The 15,104-nt window shown below is 44.7% G+C and overlaps 1 protein-coding gene across 1 annotated transcript in view; it reads right to left on the reverse strand.

Annotated features, from left to right (window-relative positions):
- Positions 1 to 15,104, reverse strand: part of ATG14 (autophagy related 14) — a 233,042-nt gene that overhangs the window by 140,948 nt on the left and 76,990 nt on the right. The window contains exon 4 of the mRNA XM_086937445.1: positions 13,479 to 13,560. Within this exon, the coding sequence (XP_086793571.1) occupies positions 13,479 to 13,560 (82 nt within the window). The remainder of the gene's footprint in view (positions 1 to 13,478; positions 13,561 to 15,104) is intronic.

Below are 15,104 nucleotides of genomic sequence, written 5' to 3' on the forward strand. Positions count from 1 at the left end.
CACAGTACCATTAAATATGCTGCGGAGAAGCACCTTGCTTAAAATGGGGACATTGACACAGGTGATATAAGTATCGCAAAACTACCCATTTAGGATCACGCCCGCATGGTTCTTGAAGCTGCAGGCAGCAGATAATTATATGAGGGGGCCAGGAGCTTCGTAGAGAGTCACGCAGAAGAAATGTACCCAAGCACCATACGATGGGGGAACTCAGTCAGTGGACTTCCACGATCACTGGACAGCGCAGATGCGCCTGATCAACAACTGGCTATTTGTGAAACGTGATGATCTGGCACTGTGACTAGAAGTAGCAGCGTTTTACCTGCTGGCGCCATGGTCCTGGTTGTACTGAGGTAGTTCTTCAGCAATGGTTTCTGTAGTGACGCTGACCAAAGTTGAATGTTAGCATATGGCGCTGAAATCGATGGGTTAGTTTAAAAAGCTTACAAAGGAAACTGGTGTGGTATGGGACTTGGCTTGAAGAAGTTACGTACCCGTTATAATTCAAGAATTAGGACAGGCTGTACAGTTCAAGGTTGGGGGATGCATGTGGGCTGTAGACCATATGCTATTCTTTCAACAGCTGACTGAACACTGATTTCCAAACGTCCCAATTTTATTTTCAATCTGCAGCTTAGGCCCCATACAGGACTTCCCTCAAGCCGATTCCATAACATAACCACCTGGAACCCAAGTTGCCCATGGAAGAACATATTCTGCCTGTATAAAACTCTAGTTATCAATGTCCCGGATCAATGGTGCAATTAAAAGGCAAATGTGCATTGTATTTGGTTGAGATGGGAGAGGATGATTGAGTGGAGGCAAAGAAGACCGCCTGGCAGCTGGTAATCCAGCTCGGCTGCGAAATAATCAATTTAAGTATTTCTATCTTACATGCTATACAACTGAAAGACTGCTTTAGATGTGAATTTGCCAGTGGCTCTGCCTGTTGCATGTGGTATGGGAGCACTCTATTATCCAAAGATATTGAGCGAAGGGTTTTGATACTCTAATAGAAGTCGTGGGAATGCAAATTGCTTTAAAATGGTAATTTATTTGTAAAAGTTGGAATAATGCTGAATACACAGAATTTAGGAAAACGTAAGTAGCTGTAATGTGTGTACTAAAGGCCGAGAGGGACAGTGTGATGGAGTATCAAATATACGGGATCTGTAGCTAACTTCACCAGAAGCTCTTAATTGGACTGACTTCAAATTGGAGACTGGAATCCACAAATTGGCATTAGTTCTAAAAAGGCAAAGAATGTGAAAATATTCTGACAAAAAATACATATTTTACTAGAGAACAGTAACTTTTTGCTGAAAGGCAATCACACATTCAGAGTTCAAAGGAAAGTTATGTAGAGGGATAGGTGGAAATGGATGGGAAAGTTGTACACAACATTTAGATGCTAGCTCCGCTACAGTTACAGTTCCTCTCAGGATCAATATGCCAATTAAACAGAGTTGTGGGAAGGAATAGTGCAAAAGAGAGAGAAAGGTTTCACTGCAGAATTTGAAATTTATATCGACTCTATTCTTTACAGATGACTTCCCCCAATCACCTTTCTAACTGCACCAAAATAACCAAGGTCAATAAAATGGGATAATGTCATAAGGGGGTACTTGAGACCACGCATCACTACTTGAAGCACGTTGCCATCTTCATTTTAAGAAAATATACTTCTATGAAACAAGAAACCTCTTCAAACATAAGGAGAGGGTATCAATTTATACAGAAAAAATAGATGGCCCAGTCATGGAATAATAACAACGACAAACACTAGAAAAGGAGGCACTGGGACAAGAAAAATACTAAATTGAGAATTTAGGAGATACGTGTTAATAGAAAAAAAGATGAGGGGCACTGGGCTATACATTCAGACTTCAAAGAAGAGACTAACATGTTTAATTTAATTTATTACCTGATTGAAGCCTTAGAATGGCTCCTTCTAGATTAAGGTTCTTTAAAAAGAAAATGGCTTATTTTAAACCAATCACTTGTTAAACATCAAAACCTAATGCTTACAGAGGAACCAGGCGCAGTTATAGTCGACAAGCTAATTACCCATAAATTGAAATTTGAGGATGAACAGATCTCGTATACCACTCTAATGCCTAAACATCACCTTCTTAAGATCATGGATGAAATATAAAAATCTTCAGTGGTCTTTCGCCATAACTTCCATTTGAACGGGCTCCTGAAAACTGTCTCTGCACTGCGCTGACAACACTGAAAAGCAATCTCAAGGTCCAGAATCAGGCGGCCAGGCTGATCCATCAAAAACCTAGATGGCAATCTGCCAGACCACTACTGAAGAAACTACACTGGCTTCCAATATCTCAAAGGACAGAATTCAAGACGGGATGCTTGGTCCTTAAATCATTACACGGCAAGAGTCCTAAATTTATCAATACCCTTCTAACTAGGTATACACCTCCACGCAATCACCGTTCAATGCATCTCCAGCTGCTGACCACTCCTACCTGTAAACGGAAACGACAAGGTGGACGGCGGTTTGCATACTTGGCCACTAGACTTTAGAATTCATTCCCTCTGGAGATTCGATCCTGTACAGACCTACTCAAATTCAGGAAATCGGTTAAAACGTGGCTGTTTATGAAAGCTTACATGTAATCTTCCCCTCTGTTCCCTGTATTTTCCAAGTAGCACCATGAAACCCCTGGGTGTGCGTGCGCTTTGTGTGGATAAGCAACTTATACCATAACTTGTTAATCCGTTGCACTAATTTTAAATGTTGATTTTATTATTGTTAGTTGATACTCTAATGTAAATATCACTCAAGATTATTCTTGAGAAAGAACCCCCAGCATGACAGGTCATTAAAATTATGCTTTGTGGTTGGGTTTGCAATGAAAATTAAGTTTATGTTTGGTTTTGCCATAGAGAACTAATTACCCAGGTTTTAACACTCACTGAACTTTACTTGTACAATTAACAGAACCAGAAAGAAAGTACTCATTTACTCTGCTTACCAGGTAAACGTACAAGACCTTTCACATTCGATTTCTTACGTAACAGGTGCCTTGCCTTCAGCTGGAGTTACAACCCCGGAGGGAAAATAGGGTTGAGACAAGTTAGTGTGTAGGTTCAGTTTAGTGTTAGGATTTGGGTCCATATGTGCTTTAGAATCATGATAAACAATCATTGGCAAAACAAAACAGGTCTCACATTTATGACAGGAGTGTTGAGGTGTTTACTTTGTTAATGTCTGCAAGGTATTAATTAAAAATAGGTAAACAAATGTAAGAAAAACATTTCTAAACACTGGAGGAAAAGCAAATTTCATGATATCTCAGAACTGGACATTGAATTTAATGTTTGCAATCGTTATAAATGGCATGATTTATTTTGCAAATACTGTTCACAAAAAAAAAAAAAGGAAAGGAAATTAAGAATAATGAGGAAGTAAAGAAAAAAATCTTGGCAAAACCAAATTTAGTGTGCACAAGATTTAGGCTTTTGGCTTTCCGCTGCAGCCCAGGAAGCAGATGTATGGGCTTTTGGGAGGTGTGATTCTTAATACACCTTCTACCTTAGATGCCAGCTGAGTGATTTCAGCAGATGGCTCTTCCCCGTCACTATAAAAGCCTGTGTGTGCCAAAGTTTTTTGAATTCAATATGTGGATTGCAGCAGATAAAAAAGGACAATCCTTCAAGTGCTCGTCAGCCGTACCAGAGGAATATTATCCAGTCTGCTGTGCTTGCAGACAAGCTCAGAGGATTGGGAGGCACCACAGAGCAGGTAACAGATATTTGATGGGGGAGAAACAGCACATGAGGGAGAGGGCTAGAAAACACACGTATGTCTCATGGAGTGCTGAATAAAAAGGAAAAAAGTAGTTTTATAAACGTGAGCAATGGATGACACAAGTCAGTCAATCAAACGCTATGCTCCAGAGGAAGTACACACGCAAGAAGAGGATACATATGGTACTGCACCCTGCAGAAGATCTGGTAAATCCACCTACCCATAATACATTCAAATACCTATGTCCATATACAATTAGTAGCTTTGAAATGTGACAAAAGAATTATTATATTAAGTCCGGTTTAGGTTGCACTCTGTGTGGAGGGAAATTGATAGAAGGTCTCACATAAATGTGAGATGTGCTAGTGGGTAAAGTGACCACTGCCAGCCTTGCCTAGGACCAAGCGTGTGCCCTGCCTGAAGCCCTTTAAGAAAATAGTGCTCCGAGGCTGTACATGAAACCTAGGTTGTAACAAAACATGTACCGGGGCTGTCATTATGGAAGGTTACAAAAAGACAAAGCGGTACTAAGGAGGGACTAATGAGCCTATTGACCAATAAAAACACTCAATTTACAAAGAACAGGAGACAATTAAAAGGAATGGGGGAAGTGGGCGGAGCCTTATGCTCATATACTGAATACAGCATGTTTTGAAGAGAAAGTGCAAGCAGTGCCTAGACCAGATCTAAACATGTGCTTCATTTGTACTAATTTGGATATATTCAGATCGAGGTAGACTAGACTGGAGTGGGATGAGTTAGACTGGGGAAGATTGGAACAGGGTAGACTGGAGTGCGGTACATTGGGGCAGTGTGGTGGGGTCGATTGGAAGGTAGAAGATTTGGGTAGACTGTAGAGGTGTGGGGTTCGGCAAATTGGGGTATAGTGGAGTGAAGTGGGAAAGACTGGAGAGGAGTGGAGTAGAGTGCAGTAGCATACGTGGTGTGGAGGGGAGGAAAGTGGAGTGGCGTGCCGTGTCATAGAGTGTCTCAGAGTGGAGGGTGTATAGTGGAGTGGCATGTAGTAGAGTGGAGTGGAATGTTTTAGAATGGTGTTGCATGGCATAGAGTGGAAAGGCGTAGTGTGGAGTATGCATGGTTTTGGCAGCGCTCTACCATTACATAAACACATTTTCAGTTGAAATGACCATTGTAGTTGCACCAACATACGGTTTTCCTACACACAAAAGAATGTGTATAAATGTCATGCCCTCAAGTAGTGCTGCATTTTCACTGTATTCAAATATTTCTTTCCACCACACTTTAGAATTACAAATACCATGCACTTCATTTGTACCAATCCTGATATTTTCTGAATCATCAACAGTCAATTTAAAAAAAAGAAAAAAAAGAAAAAGGATTGGCAAATCCAATAGATCTCTGCAATGTCTTTACAACAGAGCGTAGAACCTGGTGGTTATGCATCGCAAAAGCAGGACATTGCATGTTCCCCTTGTTAAGCTAAACACACAATGTGATGGACGGAATGTTGCACATTGGCAAAACCTTCACCCCCAGTCACAGATCTGGGTTTAATCCATCATTATTTTGCTCACCACACCACCCCAGTTCAGACATGGCCATATGCAAATCAGTCTTGACCCTATGCCTCATGGGAACAGTCCAGACCGAACTGCCAAGCCATGTCTTCCCTGGACCGGAATCAAGCATCCTAGGACCGGTTTCTGGCTATCAGCCGTCTTCAGCCAGGATAGCTCGACTCCAGTGGCGCAGTGAGCACGGGACCCACGTCTGGGCATACCCTTCCCACGTAGGGTGAACAGCAAAACACACAAGGTGATGGACGGAATGTTGCACATTGGCAACACATTCACCCCCAGTCACAGATCTGGGTTTAATCCATCATTATTTTGCTCACCACGCCACCCCAATTCAGACATGGCCATATGCAAATCAATTTTGACCCTGTGCCTCATGGGAACAGTCCAGACCGTACTGCCAAGCCATGTCTTCCCTGGACCGGAATCTGGCTATCAGCCGTCTTCAGCCAGGATTGACTCCAGTGGCGCAGGGAGCACGGGATCCACATCTGGGCATACCCTTCCCACATAGGTGGGAAGACATGGGTCCCGTGCTCACTACGCCACTGGAGTCAAGCTATCCTGGCAGATCTGTGACTGGGGGTGAATGTTTGCCAATATGCAACAATCCGTCCATTACCATGTGTGTTTTGCTGTTCACCCCTTGTTAAGCTGCAATGTAACACTGCTTGACCTTAGCCGAGGCCCAAGTAATGGAAAAGAAAGTAGGACTCAACTTGCAGTTTGAAAAGGCTTGCATGTGACTGTCCCATTTTCACATGTAAACAAAACAGATATTTATATACGTCAGCACAACAAAGCGAAATCAAAAACAGAACAACTGTTCCAAAATACAGAAGTAATGTATAGTCTGATTCACTGCTTTTTTTTTAACAGTTATTTTTATTGGCATTTCAGAAATAACGTTAACAGCAGCTTGGACAAAGAGGCATTTCTGCGACACTTGTGTTACACAAATAATTGCCATTTCCGTATACACATATTACACTCACAGCATATCATGATAGAAAAAGTGTTACTTGAAACGTGGGCCTTGGTGGGTCCCAGCCTAAACAGTTAGCTAAACCCACCCCAGTGCAGGGGAGGAAATACCAGACCGGCCATCCTACTATTTATAGTTAATGTAGGCATTATATACCACACTATAACCACAGGCAGTCAAACATTAAACTCCCATCTTTTTATTGTGATCCTGGAGATCCGGCCTGTTCCAGGGACTCCTCCCTAAAGTCTTGCAGTGAGCGAGCCGAGTCAAGGAACGGAGCCCAAATGTCCTTCGGTCTAGCCGCAGATGGCATCAGCTCCCAGAATGTTGTCAGTTGTGTATGGCTAAATGTAACATCCTGTACCCAGGTCTCCGCCCTGCACTTAGCCAGCAGCAGCAATATGGCATGTAGCTTGTGCTTTGCTACCTCAGTGTCTCTCACATAGACTAGTAGGCCGATAAGCTCCTGCGGCTCAGAAGAGGTGCCTATTATGTCATGTATTTTGCTAAAGATATCTGACCAGTTGGCTGCCAGAGGTGGGTAACTCCATGCCATGTGTATGAAGGAAGCTGGTGTGTAGCCACATAGCCAACATTGGTCATCCTCTCTTATTCCCACACGATATAACTGAACTGGGGTTCTGTAAAAGAAGTGAAAGTATTTAAAATGAATTAGTCTCAATTTGTAGTTGGGGGACAGAGCAGTGAACTGATTGCAGCAGAATGCCCACTGATCCTCCGTGATCTGAATAGTTAGCTCCGAGTTCCAACTCTGGAGGGACTTCGGCCTTAGTACGGGGGCAGTATTTTGCATATTACGGTACAGGCGGGTTATGAGCCTGAGAGGGGAAGAAGTCTGCAGTACATTTTCAAGTCAAGTCAAATAATTTATATAGCGCACTACATACCCAGAGGGTCTCAAGGCGCTTGAGGGTGGGAGGGGAAATTACATGTCGAATATCCAGGTTTTAAGTTGCTTTCTGAATGCTAGGTGGTTCTGAGTGAGGCGAAGGTGAATGGGAAGTGAGTTCCAGGTTTTAGCCGCCAGGTAGGAGAAGGATCTTCCTCCCATGGTGGTTTTGTTGATGCGAGGGACAGCGGCAAGGGCTAGGTTGGAAGAGCTTAGCTGGCGGGGGGGGGGGGGGGGGGGGGGGGGGTGTAGAAGGAAAGTCGTGTGTTGAGGCATTCGGGTCCAAGTTCGTAAAGTGCTTTGTGTGCGTGGGTTAGGAGGCGGAACGTTATCCTCTTATTGACGGGAAGCCAGTGGAGGTTTTTCAGGTGGCCAGAAATGTGGTCTTTACGCGGGATGTCTAGTATGAGTCTGGCTGATGCGTTCTGGATGCGTTGGAGTTTTTTCTGAAGTTTGGCGGTGGTACCGGCATATAGGGTGTTTCCGTAGTCCAGGCGGCTTGTAACCAGAGCATGGGTGACCGTTTTTCTAGTTTCGGTGGGGATCCAGCGAAATGTTTTTTTTGAGCATGCGGAGAATGTTAGCAGGATGATGAAACGGCGTTGACTTGTCTGGTCATCGAGAGTGAGGAGTCCAGGATGACACCCAGGTTCCGTGCATGGTCCGTCGGGATGGGTGCTTTTTCTAGGGCCTCTGGCCACCAGGAGTCGTCCCAGGCGGAGGGAGAGGTACCTAGGATAAGGACTTCTGTTTTGTCTGAATTCATTTTCAGACGGCTGTGCTTCATCCACTCAGCGACTTCTTTCATTCCTTCATGTAGGTTGGTTTTGGCGGTGAGAGGGTCTTTGGTGAGTGAGAGGATCAGTTGAGTGTCATCGGCGTAGGAGATGATGTTGAGGTTGTGTTGGCGTGCGATGGTCGCGAGGGGGTTCATATATACGTTGAAGAGGGTGGGGCTGAGTGAAGATCCTTGTGGCACGCCGCAAATGACTTCAGTGGCCTCTGACTTGAACGGTGGGAGGCGGACTCTCTGAGTTCTTCCGGTAAGGAACGAGGTGATCCAGTCGAGTGATTTTCCTTGGATTCCGATGTTTCTGAGGCGTTGTAACAGGGTGCTATGACAGACCGTGTCGAAGGCAGCGGAGAGGTCGAGGAGGATGAGGGCTACTGTGTCTCCATTGTCCAGTAGAGTTCGAATGTCGTCTGTTGCTGCGATGAGTGCGGTCTCAGTGCTGTGTTTGGCTCGGAAGCCGGACTGTGAAGAGTCGAGGGATCTGTTCGTTTCAAGGAAGGCGGCGAGCTGGTTGTTGACAGCTTTCTCGATGACTTTGGCCAGGAATGGCAGGAGCGAGATGGGGCGGTAGTTTTTGAGTTGGGGTCAGCTGCGGGTTTTTTCAGAAGGGCGCTGAGTTCGGCGTGTTTCCAGCTTTCCGGGAAGATGGCGGAGTTGAGGGAGCAGTTGATGACGTCTCGGAGGTGTGGTGCTATGATGGAGTCTGCTTTGTTGAAGATGTGGTGAGGGCATGGGTCTGTGGGGGATCCTGAGTGGATGGAGTTCATTAGGCGGATGGTGTCCTCAGTGGAGATTGGGTTCCAGTCATTAAGGATGTTCAAGGGAGGTTTGGGTTCGGGGGTAGGTTGGGTAAGTTGGTCTCCGGGTTGGTTGTCGAAGCTGTTGTGGATGTCTGCGATTTTGTCGTGGAAGAACGAAGCAAGGGAGTCGCAAAGGGTTTGGGAGGGCGTGATGTCGTTGGAGTTGGCAGTGGGGTTGGTAAACTCTTTGATGATGTTGAATAATTCCTTGCTGTTGTGGGCGTTGTTGTCTAGTCGGTCTTTGAATGCGGCTTTCTTTGCAGTCCGGATTAGTTGGTGGTGTATGCGGGTGGCGTTTTTGAATGCGTCCCTGGTGCAGGTGTTTGGGTGTTTTTTCCAGGCCTTCTCAAGGGAGCGACAGAGTTTCTTGGATTTCTTGAGATCATCGTTAAACCAGGGGACGTTTTTGCTGCCTAGTTTGATATGATGTTTTTTAAGAGGTGCTAGGTTGTTGGCGCCGTTGGTTAGCCATTGAGTGAGATTAGTGGCTGCTTGGTTGGGGTTCGAAGAGTTGGCCGGGGGGTTTTGAAGAAGCGATGAGGAGATCTGGTCGATGGTGATTTTGTTCCAGTTTCTTCGTAGAGTAGGTTGAGGATGGTTGTGCATTGTCGTCTTTTTGTAGATAAAGTGCACGCAGCTGTGGTCCGTCCAATGGAGAGCTGTGGTGTGACTGAAGGAAATGTGTTTGCTTGAGGTGAAGATAGGGTCAAGTGTGTGACCTGCGGAGTGAGTGGGGGTGTTGACAAGTTGTTTGAGTCCGAGGTTGGCGAGATTGTCCAGAAGAGTGGTGGTGTTTCTGTCGTAGCTCTTTTCCAGGTGAAAATTGAGGTCTCCCAGAAGAATGTAGTCTTCGGAGGGGAGGGCGTGTGGGGTGATGAAGTCAGTGATGTCTTCACTGAATTGTGCACGGGGTCCTGGTGGTCTGTAGAGGAGGGTGCCTCTGAGTGTGGTCTTTGGGTCGGTGTGGATCTGGAAGTGGAGGTGTTCAGCAGACGAGAGGTTGTCCTCTGAGCTTGTTGAGACGCGGATGGTGTTCTTATGGACGATGGCGATGCCTCCTCCTGTTTGTTTGTTGCGGTCTTTTCGGATGATCTTGTAGCCTTCCGGGATGGCAATGGCGATGTCGGGGGCTGAGGAGGCGTTCATCCATGTTTCTGTAAGGAAGGCGACGTCCGGAGAGATGGTGTCTAGTAGATTCCAAAGGTCAATGGCGTGTTTGTGAACCGAGCGGGTGTTGAGCAGGATGCATTTTAGGTGGTTGGTGTCAGATCTCTGTTTTGTGTTAGTGGATGATGAGTTGGTCTTGGTGACGTCGTACTTGCAGAAGTTGCATGCGAAGGGTCCATGGGTGCGTCCAGGAGCGGCTTGGACGCAGTTGGGGAGTCGGCCGGGGTTAAGGGCTAGGGTGGTGCCGGAAATGTAGCATGCAATTGCCTCCATGTCACCCGAAGTTTGTAATATAAAAATAGTTTAGAGAAACTCCCACCTCCCCCCTCCAGCGTTGGATATGAAGACGTCCCTGGGATATAGATATAGATCTGCAAATGTGCGGAGCCCTAGAGACTTTGCTACCAACCGACTTGCTCCCTCATCCATCGCGGGGATCATGGGGTTGTGTGCTAGAGGAACAGAAGGAGCATACAGTATTTGCAACTGGGCTCTATCACGCAGCCGGTCCTACACGCAGCGCAGGGTTTCGACAGTGTCGATCCTTCGCATGGTCGCTTGTATGACTGATAAGAGTGGCACTGGTAGGGGAACCGGGCCGCAACATCCCGCTCGACCGCCGTGTGTGGCTGAAACGGGGTGGGGTGCACGCAATGTTGCAAGAATTGGGCCTGGGCGCAATACACGTATAATGGCATGTCAGGGGCTCCCATCCCACCCTGGGTCAGCGGCAGAGTCAAAAGTTCCCATGATATCCTCGCTTGCTTCCCCGCCCACACCTCGGAGATTAATAGAGTGCGAATAGTTTTAAAGAACGCCTGGGTTATGGGAACGGGGATATTTACAAATAAGTACAGGAATTTGGGTAAAACCACCATCTTGGCTATCACAATCCTCCCTACCAATGAGAGCGGCAGCCTGGCCCAGGCAGCCACTTTCCCCTCTAGCCACGAGACTGCCCGCCCAAAGTTCATGTTCCAATTTTCTGCTCATCCCTGTTTAGCCAGATCCCCAAATATTTCACTGGGCCATCTGTCCACTTGAGGGAGTCCTCTACAGGGAACGAGGCTGTACGGTCCAATTTATAGATACGCCCAGAGCCCCCCGAATTTCATTAGTTCCCAGAGAATGGGAGCGGTGTTCTCGGCAGGGTTCGAAATATAGAGGGTAGTGTCGTCCGAGTAGAGCAAAACCAGCAGCCCTCTTGTGCTGAATCCCAACCCTTTGGCGGCATGAGGCGGTCTCAACCTCGCCGCCAGCGGCTCCATAGCAATAGCAAACAGGAGAGGGGAGAGGGGGTCCTATTCACTGCTTACCATACATTAACATGCACAGTATATTTGTCATAAGTCTATTAAATTAAATTCACATACACAGGCCTCCTTAATTCTATCTTTCAGAATGTTTGCTTTACTTTGTACAAAGTCACAGTTCCTGGGAAAATCTTCAAAAGCTGCAGGGTGCGTCCATGTATCTTTCTGAAAATACCAAGAATCAGCACTAATCAAATATGGCTGTCAAGATTCACATTTGTCATTATTCCCGGTTTAGATGTTAGCGCGGAAACGTGCAAACGTTATGTCTCTGCCGCAGGGATCTCTTAGGCAACCTGCGTACTAGTTTTTGATCTGAAATAAAGTGTGACTTAGATCGGGAGGTGAGGGACAGTACACAATGCAGGTAGCACAACGGGTGGTGTGCACCTTTTTCGGGCGAAGTGGACAACTCAGTGGCTGCTCTGCTGCTGAAGCGTAGAGATGAGAACCCTAAGTCTTGTATGCAGGAAGAGAAACCGCGAACAATTCCCCAGTATCAGAGTTAAGGGCAGGTGCCTGCTATTAAGAGACCAAATATAATTTTGACGAGATATAAACAAGATGTAATAGCTTGTTTACAAACAGAGCTTGATGCGAGTGAAAACATGAAGGCTTGTGTGAAGAGCTCATAAATAAATAAAAAGTAGTTCCTAAAACAGTTGCTAAAATTGGATCAGTGCCTGGATGGTAGTAATTGGTTCATGCTCTCGGGGGTGGGGGGGGGGGGGGGGGTGGGGGGGGGGGTTGAGGAGGAGTTGAGGGAAGGGCTTAACACAGGAAGAGGCAGGACGCACATATGCCATGGACAAATGGGAAGAAAGAATATGAGAGCAATGATGGAACCAGCAATGGGAAGCCTATAGGCGGGCTGACGTCTACAAGGTATATACAACACGTATCTTCAAAAAAAGAGCTCAGACCAAAAAAGCTTCCTTCATTTTCTCTTTTTACATTGGTACTCAGTAGGATTGTCACATAAATTCTCTCACTTTGAAGTCAGAGAAAGAAAAGCAAACACCAAGCTCCCTCGGAAGAGAGAGCTTGACATTTCACGTCTGTCTTTAAATGCACACCAAATGTGACCAGATAAGAGGATGATTTAAAGGCCTGTTTACAGAAAGCTAGTTTGTGAAAGAATACAGTAAACATGTTTTGGGCAACATGAGAGACGAACAAAAGCGGGACAGTCCACAGCAAATAAAGCCAGCAAATATAAAGCCAGAAAATGTGAGTTACAAACCACAAAGCCAATGGTAAGCAACAGGTGGAATGCATTCTTAATGCTAGGTCAGCCGCCTGAATGTTTTCAAGATGTCTTTAGCAAACCAGACAGCTGAGCTGTCCGATAGGCTTCAATGTAAAATGGTTTGGAATCTTGGAAAATGGGGTCACAATAAGTGATATAATCAACTCCCTCAAATAGTTAACAGCTAGCTGAAGCCTCCACCTCCACAAAAGGGACTGGGTGCAATTTAAGAAAATGTGAAACCTTCAATAACATGTATCTACCACCACAAAACCAAGGCAACAGTCAAGAAAATCAATCCACAAAAGAAAGGCAAGGAGGTGTCTGCACTCCCGACATCAAGAGGCTAAAAAAAAAAAAAGAGTGACAGCCCTGCTAAAGTAGTTATGATCAGCAGATTAAACTTGTTAATTTAAAATCCTTAATTTGAAATCGAAACACATTACAAGCAATCAACACAATCTACAAAAACGTAGTGTTTAATGCCAATGTCAGTGTGTAGAAATAAAGAAGATAAGATGAATTTATGCGGTCGTAGGATTTACATGAAGGCTCCTGGTAGTATTGGTAGCACTTTAAGCACACCTCAAACCCACACTCAAATTAAATTGTGGTCTCAGACATACTGATTCAAAAACATTGGACATCTGGATGAAACAGGTTATCAGGGAACACTACTCATATCAGGCTGGAACAATTGTGTTAGATGAGGTCTAGATCTAATGTATTGGATAAACTGTAGCCTAAATATTTAATTTAGTAATTGGTACACTAAATTGATATCTATATTGTTTCATTTTTGAGCACCTATGTTTAGAAAAAGTGTCATGCCTTTTGATTTGTAAGTTTTTCTATGGAGGTCATAGCCTTCAATTATACAGTGTTCCAAACAAGTAATGTATTCAGCATGAATGCTTCATTCTTTACCTTTTGTTATTGCTTCACTTCCGTTACATATTGTTTCCTTTAACTGCTCAATCCTCATCTGGCAAGACATGATCTTCCATTTCTGAAAAAGAATGAGTGGAAATTATACTGACATTATTCACTGCCTTGGGAGGACAGTACACTATACAAAAATAACAGAAGAAAACTAGAAGTCGCCATAAAAGGCTTTTTAAGTCTGTGTAGTTAGATTAATGTCCCTGAATATCCTTAATGTGACTAAATGTATGAAATAGAGACCCTAAACTTTGTTAGCATTTTTTAAATTACATGAAGAATCTTTAGTAAAGAACTGCGTATCTGGAATTTTCTTTGGAAGCCCTCTTGCATGGTGACTGGTCACTAAACATGGTCACAGTCACCAAAAAGGGTCACCAAATACCCACAGTTAGCCTATACTATGAGTACTAGCTTAAAATGAACGCATACCATTTGCCCAATTTAATAACTTCACCTTGGACAACACAGATATACCTTTTTAATCAGTTTCCCTTAAACAATGATAAACTGGAGAGAGACTCCACAGAAGATCCTTTATAGAAGCTAAAACGCAAACTATGAGCAACCTTTGTACAATAATAAAAAAAACAAGGGTTACAAATCACCCGAGTAAAACATTGCCATTTATGCCGCCCACAGGCGATAAGACTGGCTCCATCATGGGGCAAAGATGCCAAAAATGATTTATCAGGTATTTCCTACCCACACTCACAAAAAAGAAACTTGTAATATAGGCAACCACTCAATAAAACACACTAGACAATAACAGTCATCTTGCACCCGATCACAATCCATAGATGGCTAGGACCCAAAACAAGCATCCAGCAGCACACACTAGACAGAATACTCCTCTAACATCAGGATAATGAAATACAGGGAAAAACAACTTCCTGACCTGCACCATGCAGTTTGCATGCAGCTTTCTGATGCCAGTTCATAGCTCACAGTGCTAGATTAGGATTGTAATTTATGAACTGCACAGTAACAAAAGAATCACCGGGACAAAAGTATTAATCCACTGAGCTACGCACATATAATACTGTTCTTTGATCTGCATGGTACACGTTCTTTGTAGCAGGCATATTTACCCTCTGTGCTACTTTAGATGAGTCAAAACTGTCACTAGACAAAACTCATCTCTCTCCAGAAGGTACCTTAGTCACCAGAATTATCTTGACATTTGTATAGTTGCTCGAAAACTGCTGGATATACAGGAACCTGGCAGTGTTTTTTTAACTTCTTGCTACAAGCTCGCCCTCCATACTTCTAACCTTCAGGGGAAACGCCCGATGCCCACCTCGGCTAATCCAGTCTAGCTACACACCAAATCAGACTCAAGTCCGCACTGGAAAGATTGGAACCCTACTCAATAAGTCTCCAGACTGCCCATGTTAATGATGAGATGTCCAGCAGGTTGATCGCGAGCTACCAGTAGCTTGCTGCCTGCCTTTCAGTAGCTCACACATCAGTGCCCGTCAGCAGGTTTGAAAACATGCAGCTGCCCTTTTGGAAAGGCAGCACAGTGCATACTGTGCACCCTTTTATGTGAGGCCTATGAAGCCCACATTGCAGAGTACCCTCTTCAGATAATGTTGTAGATTTATCTAT

The sequence above is a fragment of the Lissotriton vulgaris genome, chromosome 9, assembly GCF_964263255.1.
Source record: "Lissotriton vulgaris chromosome 9, aLisVul1.2, whole genome shotgun sequence".
Lineage (NCBI taxonomy): Eukaryota > Metazoa > Chordata > Amphibia > Caudata > Salamandridae > Lissotriton > Lissotriton vulgaris.